This window comes from Larimichthys crocea, chromosome XII (assembly GCF_000972845.2).
Source record: "Larimichthys crocea isolate SSNF chromosome XII, L_crocea_2.0, whole genome shotgun sequence".
NCBI classification, from domain to species: Eukaryota; Metazoa; Chordata; class Actinopteri; family Sciaenidae; genus Larimichthys; species Larimichthys crocea.
Genome location: NC_040022.1, coordinates 4,672,096 through 4,694,662, shown reverse-complemented (window position 1 = coordinate 4,694,662; position 22,567 = coordinate 4,672,096). Strand labels below are relative to the sequence as shown.

Here is a 22,567-nt window from a genome sequence, read left to right as displayed (position 1 = left end):
GGTTCACTGCCTTGCTCAAGGACTTCACCAGAACACACAAAGTGGCTGGAAAATTAAGCCAGAGGCACTTTGAAGCTCTCAATGAGTAACTGAGTTCTTCTTCCATGAAGCCAACACAAAACCGCGGCAGACTCCAGATCAACATCTGTGGGAATTCAACTTCCTTTCATTCCATGGTCCTAATTAAGTTACCACTAAGTCCCAGTTTGACCTCTGTGTGTGTCCACCGTGACGTGTAGCATTAGTTATTCTGCGCTGACACACACACACACACACACAGGTCAAACTGTTCTGACCTTTGATCAGTCTGGGACAGATCTTACAAAAAGTCCTACGTGAGACTTAAAATGTGAGTTCACCTGAAGTAAAAAAAATAAAGAAAGAAAAGCTTTTAACTATATCACATGGTATTCAAGATTGTGTGATACAATGGCTGGATATTGCTAACTCAATCTGCTAATGAAGACCATGTAATATGGACAAAAGCTCCAGAAAAGAAGTAAAAGCTAGAAAGTAGTACTAAAAAAAGCTAGTAAGTGGTTCATTGGTTGATTTAATTTGTATTTAGATATCTGTCTCTGAGATTGTTGTTTTATTTTTTGTTTTTTTTGTGCCTCCACTTAAATATATAGATGAACAGGATGAGGATGGCACTAGGAGTCAACTTCTGTCTTGCAGTCCATTCAGGAGTTATTTGGATATTTCAGCACTAAAACACACGTTAAAGGTCAGAGGATCACTAAAGGTTTTACAATTCATCCTAATTATTGAGATTTCAGTCTGGACCAAAGTGGCAGACCAACCAGCCAACAGACTGCCGTTGCAATCCATGCGTACAGATGTCTATGTCAGTATTTTGTTTTCTAATATATGACCTGTACCTATGAAAAGTTGGAGATGGAGGCAGGAATCTCTGAGACAGCTATCAGAAAACCTAATTTCTTCAAATCAGACTCTCCATGCTTGTTTGAATTCCACCCCTGCTCTATTGCATTAGCCTCAGTGTGGTGATCTGTCTCCACCTGGTGAAGGGACGAGCAATTACAACATCTGCAAAGGCAGACACAGCTGGATGTGACGCTGTTCCCCGTGGCCTGCATGAGAAGTCTGCCCAGGAAAAGTGTGTTCCTTGTTTGGCACAGATCATACCTGTGGTTCTGCATTCAGTATACTCATGAGAATGCAGAGCGGCATACTTTTCATTTCACGTTTTCTGTAACAGAGCTTGTGAAGAAACGTGGACACGCTGATTTGTGCAAGTGCGCTGTTGTACATAGAAACATGTATGTACAATATTACATTAACTGAACTGCTATATGGTACATACAGTACAAATAGACTAGGTTAGGGCTATAACATGAAAATCATTTCAGGATACTCTTTTGATGCTTTTTTTTTTTGGGTGCAGGGTGGGGGTCTGTTACTTTGGGTGCTGTGTAGCTGCTTCTCTCTTGAATTAAGGCTCTATTACACTGCAGCTGTTTTTCTGCCACGAAAAGAAAGAATTTGTCTAAAAATGAACAAAACAATATATCTGAACTTTGTATAGCATCAGTCATCATCTCTGATGGCTGAAAACACATCCAAAAGGGGGAACGGACATGAGCAGTCAGTGCTTGAAAACAAGTGACCATTTTAGCTCATCTAAATCTATTTAAAATCTTTATTTTGGTGGTCTGTGAGGCCGTATTTAAACACAGCAGTGCTTCGAGCTAAATGATAGCAGATAGATGTTTAGCAGGTGAAATGTTCAGGTCAGAGGATCACAGAAAAGTTTTACAATTCATCATGTGGGGAGCATGAATGTCTGAAGGAAATAATTGTTGAGATTTCAGTCTGGGCTAAACTGGTTGGCCGACAGTTCACAATTTACAGTTTACAATGAACAGCCCTATTAATAACTCCAAATTCAGTTTGGGTAACTTGCATATTCTATTGGTAGACACACCAAGAAACATAACCCACAAAGACAAGAAAGGGAGAAGACGATGGATGTCTCGTTCTTTATGCTTAAGATTTCATTTTTGGATGATTTGGTTGGTTGTGTGGTTTAATTCTACATGTTCCAGAATTATGGAGGCAGTTATTTTAACTAAAGAAGTCAGTCAATCATAATTACCACCTCCTACTGATTTCATGTTGCACACGGTGAGTAGTTTTTCACTCAAAAACACAGAAAAAGGAGTTGGTCGGCTTGATGAGGAGGTGTGCGGCCCGTCGCCTGCAGCTCCACGCTTAACAGCTCACTGTGTCATTCATTACTCCCGGACATATTTCAAACTATTCTGCCGACAGAAACTCACCAAAATGACTGTGGCCTCGTTTTGTAGAAGCATCATGATTTGTAGATGCCTGAGGTCAAACCTAACAGCAGTGACATACATTAGACATACACAGAGTGATCAGTACGGACCATTATTAATATCATAACTGGGATCTGACATCATGAAAACTCCACAGGGCTCCTCTAACTAGAGACATTTTAAAGATGTTTTAAAGAAAGCCTGCAGTGTGGATGGAGCCTGAGAACATGCTTTTGCATCTGCGAGTTTGCTACATCACATACAGTATGTGGCCGTGCAGACGTTCACCCAGACAGGTGTCTGCCAGCACAGACTGCACAAAATGTACAAAATGTGTGCAGCATTCTTGCATTTATGAAGGCAGTGAGTAAAGAAGCACACTAAAACCTGAAAAAACTCTTAGCAATGCAGACTTGATGTCAGACTTGAAGGTTTCAGGTGTTGGAAGGGGAAAAACTGCCATGTCATGCTGTGCTGGTTGCATTCAGGGAACCACAGGACATTTAAGTAAGTGAAAGAGTTCCTTGATTGTATTACAACCATTTTACTTTTCAAGTGTGTTGTGAGACGAGATTGGGTTTTTACACTATTTTTTGCTAACTTAACTTTATTGTAGATCATAGTTGTGTTTATAGGCCGAGAATGATTTCTAAACTTAATATGCACTTGATTCTTTTAGCTTTGTTAAATGAGGATTTGAATGCAGCCAGCAGGGGAACGCTCTTTGTCCGTTCCCCTCACTGTTGTCATGAATACCTCACTGTTACTTCACGGTTTACAACATCAGCAAGAGAGGCGAGTGAATGCTTTAATAAATCATGTTAGGACTCTGGATGGAGTTTTGTGCTGTCAATGAACAGGACAGAATAAATAAAGGCTAATATTAAATCAAGGTGTTGAAGATGATGACTGATGTGGTCTGTAGTGTGAGCATGAGTCAGATCTTGTTAGGGAATGTACAAAAATTATTTGGCTTGGAAATTTTTTTACATAATTTACTGATGTACTCTACTTTCTTAGCTTCCTCCGTTAACGTCCCCTTTGCTATTTTCGCCCCTGTCATTAAATATTTTGGAATTCATCTGACATCTGCTCAATTCCTTTTGGCCACATTCAAATGATCTCAGTCAAATGATGACGTCCCTTTAGATAATGATCAGGAGATGTAGCTGGAAAAGTCAGTGAAATAAGTTATGAGTGAAGAAGGAGGAATGAAAAGTTGATTATGGAACTTTTTATTTGAAACAAAACCATTAAGAAAAAAACATTTCACTGGGTTTTAACAGTAGTCTCTTTTCCTTATTAAAATCCATTGTTGAAACATCAATAAAAATACTTCATTGCATCAACTGAGAGCATAAAAAAGGTCCGAGACGCAATCCTCGTCTGTCAGCTCATACTGGACATTAACAATTCATACAGTTGAGAGAGAGAAGGCAGCAAAGCCAACAGGACCGCAAGATTTAACCAGCGTAAGGACACTTCAGAAAAACAATGCGTCACCAATGTGTCACGATTAAATATCAGAAAATACACACCGATTTTACAAACCAACACAAGTTTATACAGTAAGACCCACTGAGAAAGAAAGCAGGACAGCACCAGTTCACCTGTAATACACCCCCACAAGCACCAGACTTGGCCCTGCATGTGTGCTGGTTCCTCCCATCAGGATTCTCAAAACATTTGTTTCTGAACTCATCACAATCTCATAAAAATGAGCTTGACTAAAAATATTTATACACACATGTTAAAAATAACAAGAGTATAACATAATTGTCCCACAGATAAGATATAAGACACTTTACATGGAGAGAGAGAGAGAGAGAGGCCTCAATCCCAACAGAAAAACTTGATTTTTAAACATATTTTCTCCAGGGCAGCAAAAAAAAATTTGAATTTCATGTTAAGATCTGGTTTTGAATCACGAGTGATGATATTCAAGGTCTCTAACATGGTAAGAGGTAGGCGAAAGGCTGGAAAGACATCCGGCTTCGTCTAAATCAGTCTTCATTTGTTCCATAGTGGCACGTCACCTCTTCATGGCACAAAAACACTCACTGAGAGGTTCATTTATGCTCCCGAATGCCATTCTCCTCTACATGCTTGCAGTGATGGTTAGCAGCAGACCTCTGGATCTGTGTTACATTCATGTATACATTTTAGGTCTAACATAGGTACAGTTAATCAGTTCTACTACTAGAGGGGCATACTGTTGCTCTCCGTCATCTGTTTAGCACCTGGCTAATTTAGCCTCAGCGTTTAAGCTCAGTGCTGTGTTCTACCACAGTTCCAGATTTTCAGTCTTGGAGAAGCCTGGATCTTTGCGGAGATTCCAGTAGGTATCATTGGTCAGCCACACCTCTCTTCCGGCCTCATCCAGAGCTTTCCTGAGAAAATAAAGAGAAAACTGTTGCTGTCGAGCGATGATGTTGGAAAAAAGTGGAAACCACCCTAAGGTGACAGAGGGCTCGTAGCAGCACCTCTAAAATGTATTGAGACGATAAATCTAATTTGTTTACAAAAATGAAGTTGTTTTATTGGCAGGGTTTGTTCTGCACTACTTCTTGGTCAGGTGCAGTAACTTCCTGAATCTTGTCATCAGTGAGGTTGCTTGGCAGACCAACAGAGACTCCTAGTCATTACTGCATCTGACCAAGTAATAAACTGTGTCCCACTTATGGTCACATTATGGTCACACACATGGTTACTCCAGCACATGACGGGCCATAAAAATTTAATTATGTGTCATTATTAAAACCAGTATAGTGAGCGGTGCCAGCAACCATTTTGTTCATGTTTCCTGTGTTGCAGACTTACTATAAGTCATTTGTGATGCTTTTACTTTAAATTTACTTTAAATATATAAATGACCCCTGGTGATGTCACCAGGGTTATTGCAGCGTGCGCTTGAAGAGGTATGTCACAGAGAGCGTTACAAACCGAGCAAAGACTTGCAAAGCTCCTCACCTGAAGAACCTGGGGACGTGCTCCTCCCCTCTTTTGGCCATCTCCTTCCTCCTCTCTCTCTGCTTCTCCTCCACCTCATCTTTCTTTTTATCTGCCTCTGCTACCTTGCCCTCCTCCAGGAGCCTGGTGGAGAGAAGAGGAGTTTAAAAACAAAGTGTAACTGACATTGTTCAGGTGAAATGAATAAAAATCCTGTTTGTACCTCTGGTCTGGTCTGTAGCGGGTGTCTGTAGGCGGGAGGACTGCCTCAAGGTCAGGTGTCAGTTCGTTTAGTTCTCTGGCATAACGTGAGAAGCCGTAGAAGTCAAACTGGTCATCAGGCTGCACGTCTAAACAGGAAATGACATCATGCATATTAAAGGTCAGACAATGTGGAATGGGAGAAATCCTAAGGGTTGTTTTTTTTTTTCTATGTATTGAATGTTTGAATGTATCATTCAAATTAGATTTGTAAATCAGTTCTTCAACAACACAGTCAGTGACCTACATCTCTCAGAGCTTTAAAGATGCTACTCACTAGGCTTCCAGATGCACTTTGGTGTGGGCAGGGTGTCACAGAAGATGCCTTCATGCCAAAGGCCTCCAAAACGATGAACCACATCTCCAGCCCGGTCCAAAACAACACCCTGAACCTCGTTCTTGCTGCTGTCTGAGCTCCAGTAGCGAGACTGGAATGTGGGGAGGAAAGAGACAGATGTTAGAGAGGCTGGTTAAATGTGAAGTGTGTGTGTGTGTGTGTGTGTGTGTGTGTGTGTGTATGAACGACAGAGAGAGTGTGTGTGTCCTGACCTTGACAAAGGTGATCTTGCAGGTGCAGACATCGCTCTTTGTGTTTTTGATGATCACCTCACCATAGTGCTCCAACCATCGCTGCTGACTTAGCACGTTGTGGATACACGTCACCGCCTTGTTCCATTCGTAGTGATCACCGTACCTACACACACGATTGATGTAACAATATTTAATTTCACTTAATGTGGGTCATTTTGGTCTGTGTTTCAGGTTTTAAAGTGTTTAGAATCCCTCAGCCCTCTCTCAGCTCATCTCTAAAAACTGTTGCACAACAAAACCTGTCCAGAACAACCTCAAAACATACATATCTAAATAATGTTGGCACAAATACTACTTGGAGTATTCTTACTAATAACATTAATATCATCATAACAACCTTAGATCATATGACAATTCATATTTAAAAATGATGCGAGTAATAAAGGTGATTAGTCAGAAATTTTGGCCAAGACTTAGAGATATGACAGACTAAATGCTGGTCCCCAACCAATCTGAGTGTGTCAGCATAGTACACTGTTTTCAGTTGTACGGAAGTAGTGTTATACATGGAGTGTGACTGGTGTTAAATGGAGCGGTGGCTCACTTGGGCAGGCTGACGTTGACGAGCCCAGAAGAGAGTACCTCCACAGACTTCCCCCAAAACTTGTTTTTCCATCTCTGATCTGAGAGCAGACAGAAACAAACAGAGCATGAGGTTTGTCTCCACTGATAATACACAAGTGAATCCAGCATTCATCTCTGTGCACATGGCTGCTACCTTGCCAGAAAGTGAAGTTTTCGGACTCTGCGTGGCAGGCGGAAATGGGAGGGTGATGGCTAACCTGAAAACAGAACATATAGCATACAGAATTACAGCAGGTCCTAAGCTCACATGTTGAGGCTTTGGTCAGCATGTTTCTGCTGGTTACCTGCTCGCTGACGTAGTGGAAGCCTCTGTCTTCTCTGTGACTCTCATAGGTTTCTCCAAGGACAGGGTTGAAGGGTTTGTATCTATACCTCCACGACGCCCAGGCATATCCAGAAATAGAGAACGCTGCCACATAAACCTGGGAACATTTTTTTTTTTTTTTTTTAAATGAACTTTCCACTGAACTCAACTGAATCTCATCTTCAAGCTGGTTATGAGGAAACCAAACTCACCATTCTCTCATACGGATCATCAATGTGGTTGGCGATGTCCAGCAGGTCAGTGTACTCCAACTCTTCACTGAGTCGCTGCAGCAAAGACACTGGCTCATTAAGAGCGACCGGCATGGAGACTCTGGACAGGTCCTTGCCGATGTTGTTGTACAGGATGGTCATGATGCCAATGTGGCTGTTGTCTGTTCCCGGGGCTGGGAGGGCAGTGCGACGGCCTGGATCACAGCAACACAAGTCAGTACAATGAAAACGAAAACATCCTGAAGGGCTTCAGGTAAACCAGAAGGTAGACGAACATGACATTAAATATACAGACTCCCATAGAAACATGGGAAAATAAAGTAACGTAACGCCATAACGGCAGCATAGCGAGCCAGCCATATTCACCCAAGATCATGATATCATGGGAAAATCCTGAACATATGCGAGACCCCGTAATAAACTGTATATAAAGAAAACAACAAAAACAAACAGCTGACTTTGCTTCACCGATGTGGAAGAGATTATAAGATGGATCTGTTGTGTCATAAATTATTGTGTGTCTCTTGTCGTTGAGACCCTTTGTTCGATTGACTGCTGACCTGGTGCCACCGGTCATGACGTGTTGATGTGAAGTTGTGATAGACTACATGAACTGTTTATTGTGTTTTATGTTGAAAGGGGGTGGAAGTGTATTACGTTGATTCTGTGTCAGATTTCCTGTCTGGTGCAATCTGCTTTGTTGTAATTCATGCGGTTAAGCAACGGCTCGCGTCAAAAACAGAAGTGCTACGGAATGATAGTGCTGCAGTGCGGAGAGTCGCTGCTGAGACGTTCTGCGGCGCACCCGGTGGGAATGGTTTCATTGTTTAAAGTGGCAGCGAGCAGCTCCGGTGACCGCAGCGTGTCCCCGGTGTGAATAAGGCTTTAGTGATACAGGCATTTACTAGTCTTTGTATGCACTTTAAGAACTTGGTGACACTATCTGATTTCTTAAAACACCATTTATGCATATATTTAATACAATTATATCCAATATGCCATTATATCAGTAAACCTGTTGTAGAGAAAGCCAATCTAGTATGTACCTGACGTCAGGTAGAGACAGTATGACTGAAAGCAGAACTGCTGGATCAGAGAAATGTTCACAGCATGCAGTGATGCATCTCTGCACTAATTCACAATATAAATGATGGTGTTACCAGTATTAGTGGGCACTGGGCTGGGATGGTCTGCAGTGCTGTTCACACTGGCCCGGTAGTTAAGAGTGGCAGCGGCTGAAAAGGAGAGAGGAGAAAGTTAACAATAATATCTTCAGTTTTGCTGGTCAGAAAGTGGTCAGGCATGCAATATGATATGCTCCAACTGCTGGACGTGATGTAAAACACTCACCGTGTCCCTCCTCAGGCTCAGAGGTGCTGGTGGTGGTGATGTCACTCAGGCCCGACTCATCTGAAGCCTCTGCCTCTGAAGAACTTTCACACACAATCACCTCGCTGGCGTCGAAATACTCTGCCATGGAGTCTGCCACCGAGGGTGCACGGTGACTATGACGACCCATAGATGGAGTCCTCTGTGAGGGGGCGCAGAGGAGATTGTGGTTTAAACTATAGTTTCATATCTTAAACGGTAGAGTTGGAGCCAGAACACTAGCCAATAAGGGGTGTGGAGTATTAGAGACACAGGCAGGAAACAGGTCGGAGGTTCAACACATGCTGGTGCCAACCACAAAACGTATACACACACACCGTCCTGCATGAAATGACTGACCTGAGCCAGACAACAACCCTGTCATCATTTGTATTTTCTTGTAAGAGACTCAGTGTCAGTGAGACCATGACAATGACATGCACAGTGAGTGACAGTGTTTCGCAAACCAAATGCAGTACACACCTGGTCAGGACGGACGGTGCAGAAGGATTCCTCAGAAGAGTCAGAGGACAGGGAAAGCGAGTGGACTTTGGTCAGACGTGACTGTATGTCAAGCTAACCACATGTATGGACATGCACGCAGACACAGACCGGCCATGCAAGACACATGAGGAGGGGAAACAGAGGATCAAATGTAAATGGTCAGAATGTCATGCAGAGTGTTCACACAGCGCATGGAGTGGGATCAGTGTTTGGCTATATTGTCCAACTGTTTGCAGCGCCACTGCATCTTTGTTTCAGTCTACAGTTATTAATGCATTGGTTGATTTGGTGTGTTTTTTTGCTGCAATGGTACTGCATGAAAATGTTTTAGCAGGTTAAGTTGCCAGGTGTTAGGTTTAAGAAATGGGAAACGGACTTGTTGACTGTTGTGTGCGTGTTGCTCACAGTGAGAATTCAGGGTGACAGCCAGCTGCCAGGCAACAAACAACGAATAAAGCCCGAAGTCACTCGTCCCATTGGTTAAAAAAAAAGAAAAAGAAAAAAGATGCATGCAAAAAAACAAAACAAGCAGCCAAGAAACCTCATGCAACACCAAACAAGACGGATTACTGAGCGCTGTTAGTTTGAAGGCAGGAATTAATGAGCCCCTCGACTGACAGAGCTCAGTTTCAGTGTGTGACAACAAACATACCATTTGTGCCTTTGCGTGTGTACGTGTGTGTGGAAATGGGTAGAGAAAAGACTTGAGGTGTGTTCCATTAAGACGCACCTGTGATAACTTGTGTCTGTCTGTCCTGCCTAGAAACAACCCAAACCTGCTCAACAGTTTCACACAGCACCTCAGCAACTGACAGCAGGGGCTTGGCCTCCATTGTCTTTCTGCAGACCGATACTAATATTTTGTACCAACAATCAGTGTTTTAACTCAGGGAGACACAGCGAGGTGATGAAAAAGTCAAATTTGTGTCAGTTAGGGCTTGTTGTCATCTGATTCTCAGCTTTAGGAAGAGTGAGAAGAGTGAGTTTTGTTTCTACGCAGCCCAGCTCAGCTTCTGCTAGTGTGTCTGTGTGCATGCATATATGCGTGCGTGTGTTACCTCAGACAGTGTGCTGCACAGCGTAGCGAGCTGTTGTGAGGTGTTATGCCTCAGCTCCGGGCCGGTCCAGGCCTGCCTCACTCTCTCTCTCTCCAAGGTCAAAACGTCATGAATGGACTTGAGAGAAGCATGAACTGCAACGCAGAAACACATCATTAAGAAACTTTTACAAAGACGAATGTCCGTTCATGAAAATACGATGCTACCTGCAATAAAGAGTAGAAATGTTTCACTCAAGTGACATCCTGACATCATATTTTTCGCATACAACTTTTATAACTGACAACCACGGTTACTTAGGCGGCAGGGCTGTACCTCTCTGAGAAGCCGTGCAGATGTCTTGGTGAAGCTTCTTGGCCTCAGGTGAGGTGACTTGTGGGCTGGATAGCTGAGAGTAGACATAGTCAGGGATGGACTGAAGGGACTGCCCCAAGCCAGCGCTGCTGTTAGTGCTCAGGTGGCTGGAAGTGAACTGGAGAAGACGACAGAGAGGAACGGTATGGTAATGAACTGACAGATTCTACTTGATGCACAAAGCATGGCCAAAATTAAGATATTTAAGGAGTTAAGGTCAGGCTTACAAATCCCCCCATGGCTTCAACGCGGGACAAAGTCCTGGAATGACCAATCCCTTTTCCCGCCTTCTTCTTGGGTTTCTCCAGGGAGAGATTCTAAAACAGGGACACACAGGGTTAGAGCTTCTCTTCAAATAAAACATTGTATTTGCCCTTTGCTGAACGTGTACTTTTAGCCCTCCGTATTTAAAGAATCACACATTCACAGATGTTCACAGCGGACTCACCTGCATGCTGATCCGCATCTCCAGGTCAGTGCTTGTGATTGGCAGACCTCCTTCAAGCCAATGGAGTCGCTGGATGAGCTGAGCCAGTTCTGTGAGCTCTAACTGACAGCGTGCCAGGTCTGCCAAACAGAGGGTCAAAGGTCACAGTTTAGAGAATAAGAATACACACACACACAAACATTTGTTTATTTTCTGGATCTCAATATCAACGTTACATCATTGCAGGTGACTGACCGTTGGAGGTTGCATCGATGTCGCTGGTCTGTTGCAGCCAGGCTGACACCTTGTTGGTCACCCCTGGGTGAGAGGCGACAGCGGGAGCAGGGCTTCCCATCTCTTGTTGGAACACTGATGCCGAGCTGGCATAATGAGGAAGCTGGACCAAACGCATGACGGTTTCAAGTTAAAACCAATAATCGAGAAATTTGATTCTTTCTGTTTTTCTGTCATACAGTCATGCTTTGTTGTTACCATAGAAACAACCTTCTCAGGCGAGGACTGACAGTTGTTTCATCAGATGTGTATTTTTTGACATACACTGAAGCAGGAATCTATACTGACCGCTGCTCTGTTTTTCTGGGCAAGAGAGGCCATTGCTGGCAAGGCGCTCGGGCCCATAGAGAGAGCGTGGAGGACGCCATGATGAACACTCATCGCCTCATTTTTCCTGAACACGCGATGGGCACACAGCTTGGTCAGCCAGATGTAGAAGATGTCATGGCTCTTTGCCTAACAGGGACACAGGAATAGAGAAAGAGGAACAAGGAGAAAGAAATGAATTATACAATTCACAGACAAAGGGATATGTAGACATCTGGCTGTATACTTCATTTGGATCCTTCTAGATCTGACTGATGTTGAGGAGCATGTTGTCTGTGTATTAATTATTCTGCAACAACCTCTCAGAACTGTGTTGTGTAGGTCACCTTGAGATGGTAGAGATTGTCTCCAGCATCCAGGTCTATGCGTTTGGCTTTCTTGTTGATGGACATGACGGCTAGGCTGACGTCCAGAGAGCCATGAAGTTTCCCTCTCTGAATCTAAAAACACAACCACAAGGTGTAGGATAAGCACAAGCAGACATGGCTACGCTGTGTAACAGTGTAGCTGTAATTTTATTCATGACTTACATCTTGCTGCATCTTTGAGTACTTGAGAATTCCTTTCTCCAGCAGGAAGTATCTCTAAAAAGGACCAATCACAGTGATGTGTTAGAAAGAAAAGCTGGAACTGCAATGTTGACTGGTTAGAAGGTAAAACATCTCTGCTTCAGTCGAGATATCATTTAACCAGGAAAACTGTGTAAACTGAGCAGAAAAGTCCAGTCTGTGCTCACCTTGTGCCAGCCTTTGAGCGGATACTTCCTCCTCTTCATCAAGTAGCCCTCACAGATCCCAGGAATACTGAGGTCCAGAGACGAGCCAGGTACTGAAATCATATCCAGATTCTGCAAGTCGTCCATCACCTCCCAGTGACGAGACTAAGAGACAGTGGAAAAGCTTTCATTACACAATAAACCAGTTACAATTACAAAGACGACATATAAGAAATCCAATACATTATCAATATAATATCCAGCCATGTACTGACCACATTTAATGCCTCTGAGACTGAAATTACTCAAAATGACATTACATACGGCTGAGAATTGTATTAATTCTGTGAACGTGTCAAGTTGAAAAGGTTGTTCTCAACAAAGCTTTTATTATGCTTATAATAATATGGAGATTTAATGTTTAAATATTTCTACCATACAAAGAAAAAAAAAGTTACTAAGTCAGAACTTTGACATTTTTCCCTTGAAATATAACTGAAAACAATCAGTCATCAAAACAACTGGCAGTTAATTTAATACTTGACAAATTGATGATTAACAAATCTGTGCAGCTCTATAATATAATATTGTTTGTTTTTCAGTTTAGAATACAGCTAAAGCAAATGGCACACTAAAACCTCCCTAATTTGGCACTAAAAACACAACTAAATAAACTAAATCAACTACCATAAACAACACAGTGCAGTCAGATTCTGTACCTGTTTTGAATGTTTGGAGGAGCCAGTGCTGTTGCTTCGTGAATGGCCAGGTCTGAATCCACTGGCTGGGGATTTGTCAAGGCCACTGATCACCGATTGGCTGCTGCTAAGGGGGGGCGGGCACACCTGGGGGTCCATTGGTGCAATGTAATGAGGAAAGCGCTGCATGGAGAGAACGGACCTTCAGTGCAGGTTGTGTCTCATGGCAAAGTACACGGCACTGTGGGAATAAACAAAAACAGTGAGAAACCAAAGACACTGAAATATGTAATACTAATACAAGGACACATGCAATGAAGATCAGCGCCTTTCCTGTTAAAAGACCAATGTGTCTTAAAAAAAAAAATCTGGTAAATACTTTCACTCCTGCATAAAAATGAACAGCTGTTTTAATTTTAAAAACATACTGCACACATATTTCTATCTTCTAGCACTTGGTTTTTATCTTATCTTTATGTATCTTTATGTTTTGCATCAAATCATAGAGACAAATTCCTTGCATGTGAAAACCTGTTTGTCCGTAAGATTTAGTGGCATCTAGTGTAGTTGCTGTTTGCAAACTACCGTGGCCATGAACTACCCTGTCTAGAGTCGTATTTGTTTGGTCTGCTCTGGGCTACATGTAGATTCAAGCTGGTGGACCTGCAGCGTCAAAAAATGATATAGAAAAATAAGAATTGTCGACATACTGGATCTTTAAAGAAATAGATCTTTCAAATATATTCTCAGTTGCTAAAATCACCCTTTCATTTCATAGTATGAAAAAAAACAACAACCCTGTATTGTCACATTATTTTTGAGGCCAAAGTGTGTTTACCACTGCTAAGAGCAGATCAACAGCATGAATGTTTCACATACCTCTCATCTCTAAACACCCCTTGTACTATGCGAAACATGTCACCTGTATCCTCTTCTCTATATGCACTCAACATTCAGTTATATAAGGGGAAAACTTTCCTTCAGTCTCTTACTCGACTCTTCTTCAAATAAGACCTGCCTTACTTAATGGATGCACTCACCAAATGTGAGTGACTGTGTTCATTCAGAAATGTTCTGTAACCTCAGTGGTCTTGTAAAGACAATAAAATGTGCCAATAAAATGTGCAATAAAAAGCCCCCTCACCTAAAAGGAGTGTTTGTATAAGTAGTCTGAAAGTCACTAGATCGTTAGGTTAAACAATGAATTTGCATAATTAGGATGAAACTCCAGTCAGAAAGTCCAGATTATCTGCTGGATCTACTGGCTCACTGGAAGAAAAAAAGAAAAAAACACAAAAAACCCACACACACCTGTCCAACTACTCTCTAATCAGTTTTCTTTTCAGCTGATTCAAAATAGACAGCAAGAGGAAGTGTTCCGTGTTGAAATTCCAGTTTAATGTTTTGAGAAGGCGAGCCATTATCACATGATGGTGTGTTTAAAGAACATCAGGATTTGAATCTTTAAAATTGTTCTGATTCTTGTTATAGCTCTCTGTGAATTAGCAGTCAATTCTGTTAAAAATGGACAATATCACTACATACATTTCAATTTTATCCATGGTGCCCACTCCTATCCCGAACATGAACAGACAAGAAGATAAACTGAGGACAGGGTAGGAAACACAAGTACATCAAACCAGAATGAGGCAACACATAAAAATCGGTCAGTCCAACAAATGAACACACCTGTGTTGGCCTAACAAGCTGCTCCCTCGGTAGTCCACAGGTATTTCCTTAAACTCCTCAAAAACGACAAAACTCTAAAATTTCCCTCAAAGTTTCGGGCTTAAAATAAATACATAAATAAATCACAGGACAAAAAGAGAAATTCCTCTGAAGATTCCCTTCAGCATCCAACCGTGATCTGAAGAACTCCTCTGTTACACTGACAGCAGTACCACACCTGACTGGCCTTATGTGTGCATATGAAAGCCAGCAGGTATCTGGGCGGAGCTGAAAGTAGAGCAACACTCTCTACCTGACCCAACAGGCCTGCCAGCTCTTTCATCACAAGGATGTGACACATTTTTTTTTTTCTCCTCCATCAGCACACACAGACACTAGAAATAAGGTGTATTCAATAACTGATTCTGTCCTACAAACTGTAAAAATTAATACGGTGTTTATTAGGCCTGTGTTGAAAAAAATCGATTTTCCGATTCTGAATCGATTTGCATATTAATTCCTTAAGATCAATTCGTACATCCAAAGATCGATTTAATTACATTAAAACTTTAATACATTTTCCCCCAGTTAACTTTAACCCCACTAGTGGCGTCATTGAATTGAAACAGGCGTGCACCGTGTTTAAACTACACTAAGGAAAACTCTACAACTACCAGCCACTTCTGTACGTTCTCTTAAAATAACTGAGGTGATTGCAGGTTACATTTGGTGGTTGGGTTCTTGGAAGGACTTAATACCTGCTGGTACCAGAGAAGAAGCTGAGAGAGCAGGAAGACAGCCAAAGCATTCCCTGCATGCTTTGCACTACACAATATCACCATTGTTTGATTCCATATCATAGTTATAGGCTCACTGTACAAAACTGTCCACAAAGTCCTAAGTATTGTGTTATTGTTGACGCCAAGCCTTAAAAAGGATGTAATACACACCCACATTTGATGGGACTGACATGCCCACTATTTTATTCCTGCATGTGTTCCTTTCAAGAATGATGTGAAGCCATAAAGACACTGAAATGAACTAACTAATAAACTTCATTATAAATAAGCTGATTGTGGTGTCTGACCATGTGGATAGTTTTTAGATGTCTGTCATATTGGTTCATGGCTGAGCACTTCCCACTTCTTGAGGGCCACACATGAAATATCATTAACTCACCATTCAGCTGTTAATCAGGGAGAACACCTCTGCTGATGTGCAAACGTCAAATCATTTCCATAATCTATACAGAGCATATACAGGTGGATTATGGGATCACTTCCAGAACATGTTTCACCATCAACAACAGTTTTGCTTTTGAAATCTGTGTCATAAATTCCTGTTTTTGGTTTGTTTGCTTTCACATCACAAACAAACTGCACCAGAGTCCACTTAGATGTGAACCAGGACCTTTTTATTTTATTATTATTATTTTTTTAAGTAGTCTCAGTCCAGTTATTGAGTCTTTCACAAGAGCCTAAACAACCTGCATAAACCAGGCTAACACACCAGGGCTTGTTTTCACTGAACCAAACAGACTAGTTTCAAGGCACCCTAATAATGCAGTGTTGTGAAACACAAAGTCATCACTAAGCATGTCGTGGTAGACAGTGAAACCTAAAGATGTCTGCAAAAGGTAAACTACGTACAGGAGCAAGTACCAGGAAATTCATTTAACAAAGAGCTTTAGGAAACCTCTTCTTCCCCATGGCTGTACTGTGACTGTCCCTCATCTACCTCTCTTTGGTGGACATCCACAGTGACACATCCTCACAAAAATGCCTCACAGCTGATGTCATAACCCAAGTATGACAATTATATACTGAGTCATTAACTAGGACAGAGGAAGATGTTCAGAACAACCATGAGAGGTATGTGGTCTGACTAGTAAACCAGAGAGAAAGCCCAGGCTGAGATACAGCCCTGAGAGGATGATTTAAGAAACTACCTTGCCTCGAGCACAAAACAAAGTCATGTGTCAGTTGTAGAATTTATTGTTTGAATTCTCTCAACTCTTTCAACGACATGTTTCCCCATTGCTCGCTGCGGGTTTCAAGGAGCTGCCATAAACAAAAGCATCAGCTTCTGTCTGTTTGAAACACTGCAGTACAATTTCTGTGAACATCTCTTATGGTTGGCCTAAGTCGTGTGTTTTGACTGAGCAACAACTGAATCTTAACCAGGCAGAAAGTTTAAAACAAAACATAGCGTGCCTCACAGAGAAAAGTTTGACCAATCAGAACATCTGTCCTGTAGTTTCGACGTGAAATGAAATGATGTACACTCAACAAAAATATGAACGCAACACATTAGTTTGCTCCCATTTTCACGAGTTAAAGTAAAGCACCTAAGACATGCACACAACTGTTTATACTCCAACAAAGGTAAGGAATACTAGCCAATTAGAGGCAGGTGATGACTTTGATATTTGTAGCCCTATGTGAAATAGCCATAGTTTAGTGCCTAATCTTGTTTTCAAGATTACACGGCACAGTTTAGTGAGCTTTTATTGCACAGCTGTGTTTAATCAGCATCCTGATATGCCAAACCTCTCAGGTGGACAGGTTATTTTGGTAAAAAGAGATGTGTTTACTAAAACGACAAACACATTTCTGAACAAAATTTTTCACGAGTTAAAGAAGACACAAAAAGTGAGAAGTAGATGAGTAAGTAGATGTTGTGGAAGCAAAAATCATAGCAGCGATTTAAGTCCAGACACGTCCATTGGTTAAGCAAAGCAATAATTTTATAAATAAAAATAATGTATCACATTTAAAAATGTAAACACTTCTGCACAATATCCAAAAAAGCTCAAATATGTTCGCATGCTTTGGGCAATGACTGGCACTAAGCAGATAGAAAATGTAAAACCACAGATATGATCCTTCATTCACAAGATTTTTCTGCTCCCCACCATGAGAAACAAGATGTTATCTCATGTGTTTGTGAGCAGTCACATTTCAAGGAGTTGTTTTCACATAGCAAAGGGCTTCAAAATGTGACTAAACCTGTTCAACTCGGTGGTCCATCGTGTTGTTTTTGGATGCTCACCTTTGCCCAAATTTGGAGTACCTAGCTCCAGGTGGCATCACAGCAAGCAATAAACTGAGGAGGAGTTTGCATCAATGCAGTGACGGAACATCACACAGCCTACACAAATTTAACCTGGACTAACTAATGGTGCATCAGAAACATGCAACATCTAAAGTTGTTTGTTCCAGTATGAATCTGCAGTGTCGTTGCAGTCTGAGCACCTTTAGAGTCAAGAGTTTGACAGACTTCCATGAGCAACCACTCCTCATTAGATCCAGGGCTCTGCAATTAATCGAATTTTGATCACGATTTCGATTCTGTTGTCAAACAATCTCAAAAATCATATAATCAAGTTTAAACAATTTATTTTCCACTTTTCATTACACAATATCTGAGAGAAGCGCATGCACAATACATTCAATTTCACATGGCCCCACTGACTAACAGGATAGCCCATACTCCCTCATGCAGCTGAAGAGTGAGGTGTGTCGTTTGGTGTTCAAAAACAACGAGTGAGATTGAAAGCGAATGAGAAGAATCCGACAAGAAGCAGTAGCACATAATGTGCAAGATTTGCTACAAGGTAATAGCTGCTCCTCTTACACTACAAATTTATTCAACCATCTCAAACAAAAGCACAAAGTCACTCACGACAAATTAATAAAGAAACAAAAAGACAAAGCCAGTGCCACAACCAGCAAGACGTCAACGCAAACTCAGTCATCGATCACAGACACATTGTTTAATGCGACTCTTTATCCGACAAGTTCGGAGAAGCACAAGACATTATGCTACGTTTACACATAGCCAGGTATGCTGAGAAACGAATATTTCCCTCCCTCCGTTTTCCAAAATAACATCGTGCACATAGCATCGTTTTCAAAAAAGTTTTCATTTACATCAACCCGCATAAATACTCCATCGAGCGCCATCATAACTACGCCAAGCCAATGGGCGGCTGCTTCCATGATCATCATCATCATAGCAAAAGGTAAACACTGGTCACACTTTTGGTGCATCAGCTGCCTCACACTCGATTCGTTTTCAGAGGCGAATTCACTGTATCTGTGAAAAAGATACAAACGAAGGGAAATGTCTCCGTTTTTTAAAATGTCTGTGTACGGGGCCTAACAGCTGCCATTGGATATTTCTGAGCTAAAGCTATGCAACCCATTAAGACAGTCGAGGGTGAGGGTTTCAAGAAGATGCTTATTGCTTATTGATGCTTATTGATTTATTTATTTTGTTGTATAAATATAGAGAACACAGAGGCAAAGGTCGCATTAATGCTGCTGTATTCCGCATTATCCACGTAGCTGTGATTTGTAGCAGGAGAGGGGTGTGTACATTCACGTGCAAGACAAAAACCGTACACGGACTGGCTGTTGTCTCGTTGATTTCTGCTGTGCGAGAGGCTGTTAAATCTGTCCTTAGAAAAAGCATCAAAAGTTTAGCGTTGTTGCCGACTACATTTTTTTTCAAGATCCCATAGACAGATCATTTTATTCACCCTGCCTCATCTACTTCACTTGTGAGTCAGCAAAAACAGTAACTATGGTAACCATGGTACAGATGCAGACTGTGTTTGTGATTTAAGGGAAGTGTTGTCTAGAACAATCTGTTCTATCACAGTCATGTCTATGCGATGTCACCTCGGAGAGGGCTGAGACCTGAACAGACCGGTTTCTTCCCTCTCTCTCTTTTCTGTCCTCCATCTTTCACCTCCTCCTCCCTCCTTCCAGGAATGTGCCAAAGCAACATGCACAAGCAGCTGACTGATGGGAGTTCTCTCCAAGTTTACAACCAACAACAGTGTTACAGTTTTGTCCTTATATGTCGAGCGGAAGGGAAAGTCAAGTGCCGAACACAGCCTACAGCTTGTTTCTAGATTTTTGTCGCAGTATGTTAACTCATTTCGTAATACCACCAAAACCACGCCAGCTTTGATAAAATGCTGCTAGTTTTAGCCCAAACTAACCATGGACTAATTCATTGTTGTTTGTTCATGGCAGGAAACATTTGCAGCATCTCAAATAGATTTCCTGCTATTCTCAGTTTCTCATATTAAACTGAATATTTGGGTTTTGGAGCAACAAAACAAGACATTTGAAGTCATCACTTTAGACTTTGAAAAACTGATTCTTTTTTTATTTTATTCACTATTTTCTGACATCATATAGACCAAAACATTATTATGTAAATCTAGAAAATAACTGAGATGAATTGATGATGAAAATCATCATTAGTTGCAGATATCTTTGCCATCTCTGGAGAAGAAAAAGTTGCAATAGCAGTTATCAGGGCTGAGATTTTTAGCTTCAGTTCTGTTTTGGCACAGATGTATTTGAAGTGAAGTGATTAAAACTGATCTTTATAATCTTTTCATTATCACTTTTCAGTAAGTCAATTAATCACTGCCTTTTATGATACGTCATTAATAAAAGGACAGCAGAAACTATACTATGTTTTCTGTCTGAGCTTCAGCACCTTGGCTCAGCGTCTCCATCTCTTATTGTTTCTAGATGTAGCATTTAAAGTACTTCAGCATTATGTAATGAAGTTGAAGTACATGGTGACAGTCAATTGTCTGCTGAGATATTCCCAGCAGATTTAGATGTTCTGCTCTGAAGCAGCAGTGTCCCTCTGACTGTGGCCTGCTACACGCAGGCAGGAAAGTTTCACCTTCAGTGAAAGAACAGAAGCAGTCTCACTGCAGAGCTACTGAGCAACTCCACAATCTGGTGCTGCCAGACTGGGACTAACTGAGCACAACACAAATTAAAGTTTGACTTCTTCTTTAGACTTCAGAAATCTTCAGAGCCATTTTGTTTATTAACAATGTGGTTCATGCCTTGAGAAATTTGACTATTTTATTAAGACACACAAAGTAAGTTGGTAAGAGGATTGTTTTGGCACTGAGCTCTGATGTTATTCCTGCCCAAGGATCAAAACAACACCCTGCTAGGACTCCCTCCTCTGCAGAATATCTATGAGCGTGTACTTAGTAGAATTTCTTTCTATGACATTAATGGAATTATAATATATTAGAGGCACAAACTGGGGACATTAGCAACACAAATAAAATTTTAAAAAAAATGGACATTTCAGTGTGAATGCAGCAACAAACAGCAGTGTGGAAATCTACCAAAAAAGACAGCGCACACACCCAACTGGCTTCAGGTGAAAAGAAGAGCAGCCAGTCACACAGGAAGGTGAAGGGGTGTGTGTGTGTGTGTGTGTGTGTGTGTGTGTGTGTGTGTGTGTGTGTTTGTTATTGGGGAGAAGTAGGAAGCTTAATAAACAGGTTTGGGGAGCACGACACCGTGGGAAGCAGGACATGATACATTTTATATGAACGATAATAAAAAAACATTTCTTAGCTGGTTTGTCCACATTTACCAAACTAGTCATCAAATTAGCGTCGCCTTTTCTGTTTTCACCATTTTTCTTCACAAAATAATGAAACATAAAAAGGTGAGGACATTTTCGGAAACATTTCACCGTTCAAATTAACGGAACGACGCGCGTGGCCCTGACCAAACAAAGCAGCAAATTATTTCTTAAAACTTCTTCCGCTTGAAAATGTAAAACTCAAACATTTGACTCCACCACACAGACGACACGTGAGTCCATTTTTGTGAAGTACTCACCTGTTGTGACTGTGAGCTCGCGGACTGGAAACCAGCAGCTGAACTGATGAGACTACTCTGCACGCGGGTGTGTACTGGCTTCTGCGCGCGCGTGGCACAGATTACAGTTTTGCAGGTGCACCGGCAGGACAGGTGCATCATGGGACCAACTTTTTTTTTTTTTTTCCTTTTTTCTACTTTTACTTTTAAATTAAAGTTGACAACTAATATCAGTATATTACTTCTTTTAATTAAGTTGTATGAACAATATGTAGTTGGAGCTGACAGAAATATACTATAATTGTTCTTTTATAAATATATATAAATTTAATTAAAACTAAATGTTATTCTTTAAGAATAATGCCATTTACCATTCAAATTTTCAACAGTACTGGAGCGTCTTGCTACATAATTAAGTTTTCACATTATTAATTTTTTACCATCAGAGACGCTACTTAAAAGATGAATACCATTATTCTGCATGTACTTGGTTATTTACAAGTGGCAACCCTTCGTGGCTTGGAAATGAAGCCAATGAGTCTGGCTACAGAACAAGACAATCTCCATAAGCCCCTATGTTGAAAAAAAAAATCCAACTTCACAGCAGAAATAAACATGTTTACAGCCTAGTACAAAAAACGTTTTTGGTCTTCGCAGTTCACTAATTTCTCCGTTCATGGCAACTGTACTGAGGGTGAATTTTTAATGAACTCAGCCGTTCAAATTATATTAGGACTAAAATGTATGCATAACTAACAGCGTGGCCACAGGTGGGTGCCGTTATAAATGGCTCGTTTGGGCACCAAGACTTCATTCAGCCTATGTCAGGTCCGATGATGATCCTGACTAACCAACATGGCGGGGGCCAGTGTCACAGATTTTGAGCTTCAAAACATTGGTTCAAAAACCTATGGGTGACGTCATGCATATGCTGTCAATTCTTAATACTGTCTTTGGTTGTTTATCGAGTTTGTTGCCCCTGTTTTTAGCTGTATGTATGCCTATATCTGTCTGTGTACACTAAGAGTAATGTAAAACCAGAGTGAAATTCCTTGTAGGTGTACACATACCTGACTAATAAAAGCAATTCTGATTCTAATTCACATTAAAATGATTGACAGTTGGGTTGTTTGAACACCCAGGCTTTATTCAACCAACCACGCTCCATATCTTTGTCCATTTTTGGATTAGCCAGGAGCAGGCACACACTGAGCTTCCCAACATCTCTTCAGCAACCTGTGGGTGATGTCATGGAGACTACATCCA

General features: G+C 41.3%; 1 protein-coding gene across 3 annotated transcripts; it reads right to left on the bottom strand.

Annotated features, from left to right (window-relative positions):
- Window positions 1-3,522: 3,522 nt before the first annotated feature.
- LOC104927160 (oxysterol-binding protein-related protein 7) lies at window positions 3,523-21,458 on the bottom strand. Of its 3 annotated transcripts, none has more exons than XM_027285757.1 (23): window positions 21,323-21,458; window positions 12,993-13,212; window positions 12,295-12,438; window positions 12,089-12,142; window positions 11,885-11,998; window positions 11,520-11,687; window positions 11,193-11,334; window positions 10,959-11,077; window positions 10,738-10,827; window positions 10,472-10,628; window positions 10,157-10,290; window positions 9,078-9,170; window positions 8,577-8,757; window positions 8,387-8,461; window positions 7,206-7,420; window positions 6,974-7,111; window positions 6,823-6,886; window positions 6,649-6,727; window positions 6,063-6,207; window positions 5,791-5,941; window positions 5,476-5,602; window positions 5,274-5,396; window positions 3,523-4,693 (listed from the first exon to the last, which is right to left on the bottom strand). In XM_027285757.1, the coding sequence occupies exons 2-23, from the start codon at window positions 13,158-13,160 to the stop codon at window positions 4,585-4,587; spliced, it is 2,790 nt and encodes a 929-aa protein (XP_027141558.1). In that variant the 5' UTR covers window positions 13,161-13,212; window positions 21,323-21,458; the 3' UTR covers window positions 3,523-4,584. The 3 variants fall into 3 exon arrangements, with proteins under 3 accessions (XP_027141558.1, XP_027141559.1, XP_027141560.1); XM_027285758.1 differs by lacking the exon at window positions 21,323-21,458 and adding an exon at window positions 14,661-14,837; XM_027285759.1 differs by lacking the exon at window positions 9,078-9,170.
- Window positions 21,459-22,567: the final 1,109 nt, after the last annotated feature.

Coding starts and splice junctions, on each gene's coding strand:
- LOC104927160 (XM_027285757.1), bottom strand. CDS start 13,160: ATGCAGCGCTTTCCTCATTACATTGCACCAATGGACCCCCAGGTGTGC. Junction 7,112..7,205: donor ATGATCCGTATGAGAGAATG/GTGAGTTTGGTT, acceptor AAATGTTCCCAG/GTTTATGTGGCAGCGTTCTC. Junction 5,603..5,790: donor AAAGTGCATCTGGAAGCCTA/GTGAGTAGCATC, acceptor TTTCCTGTTTAG/ACGTGCAGCCTGATGACCAG.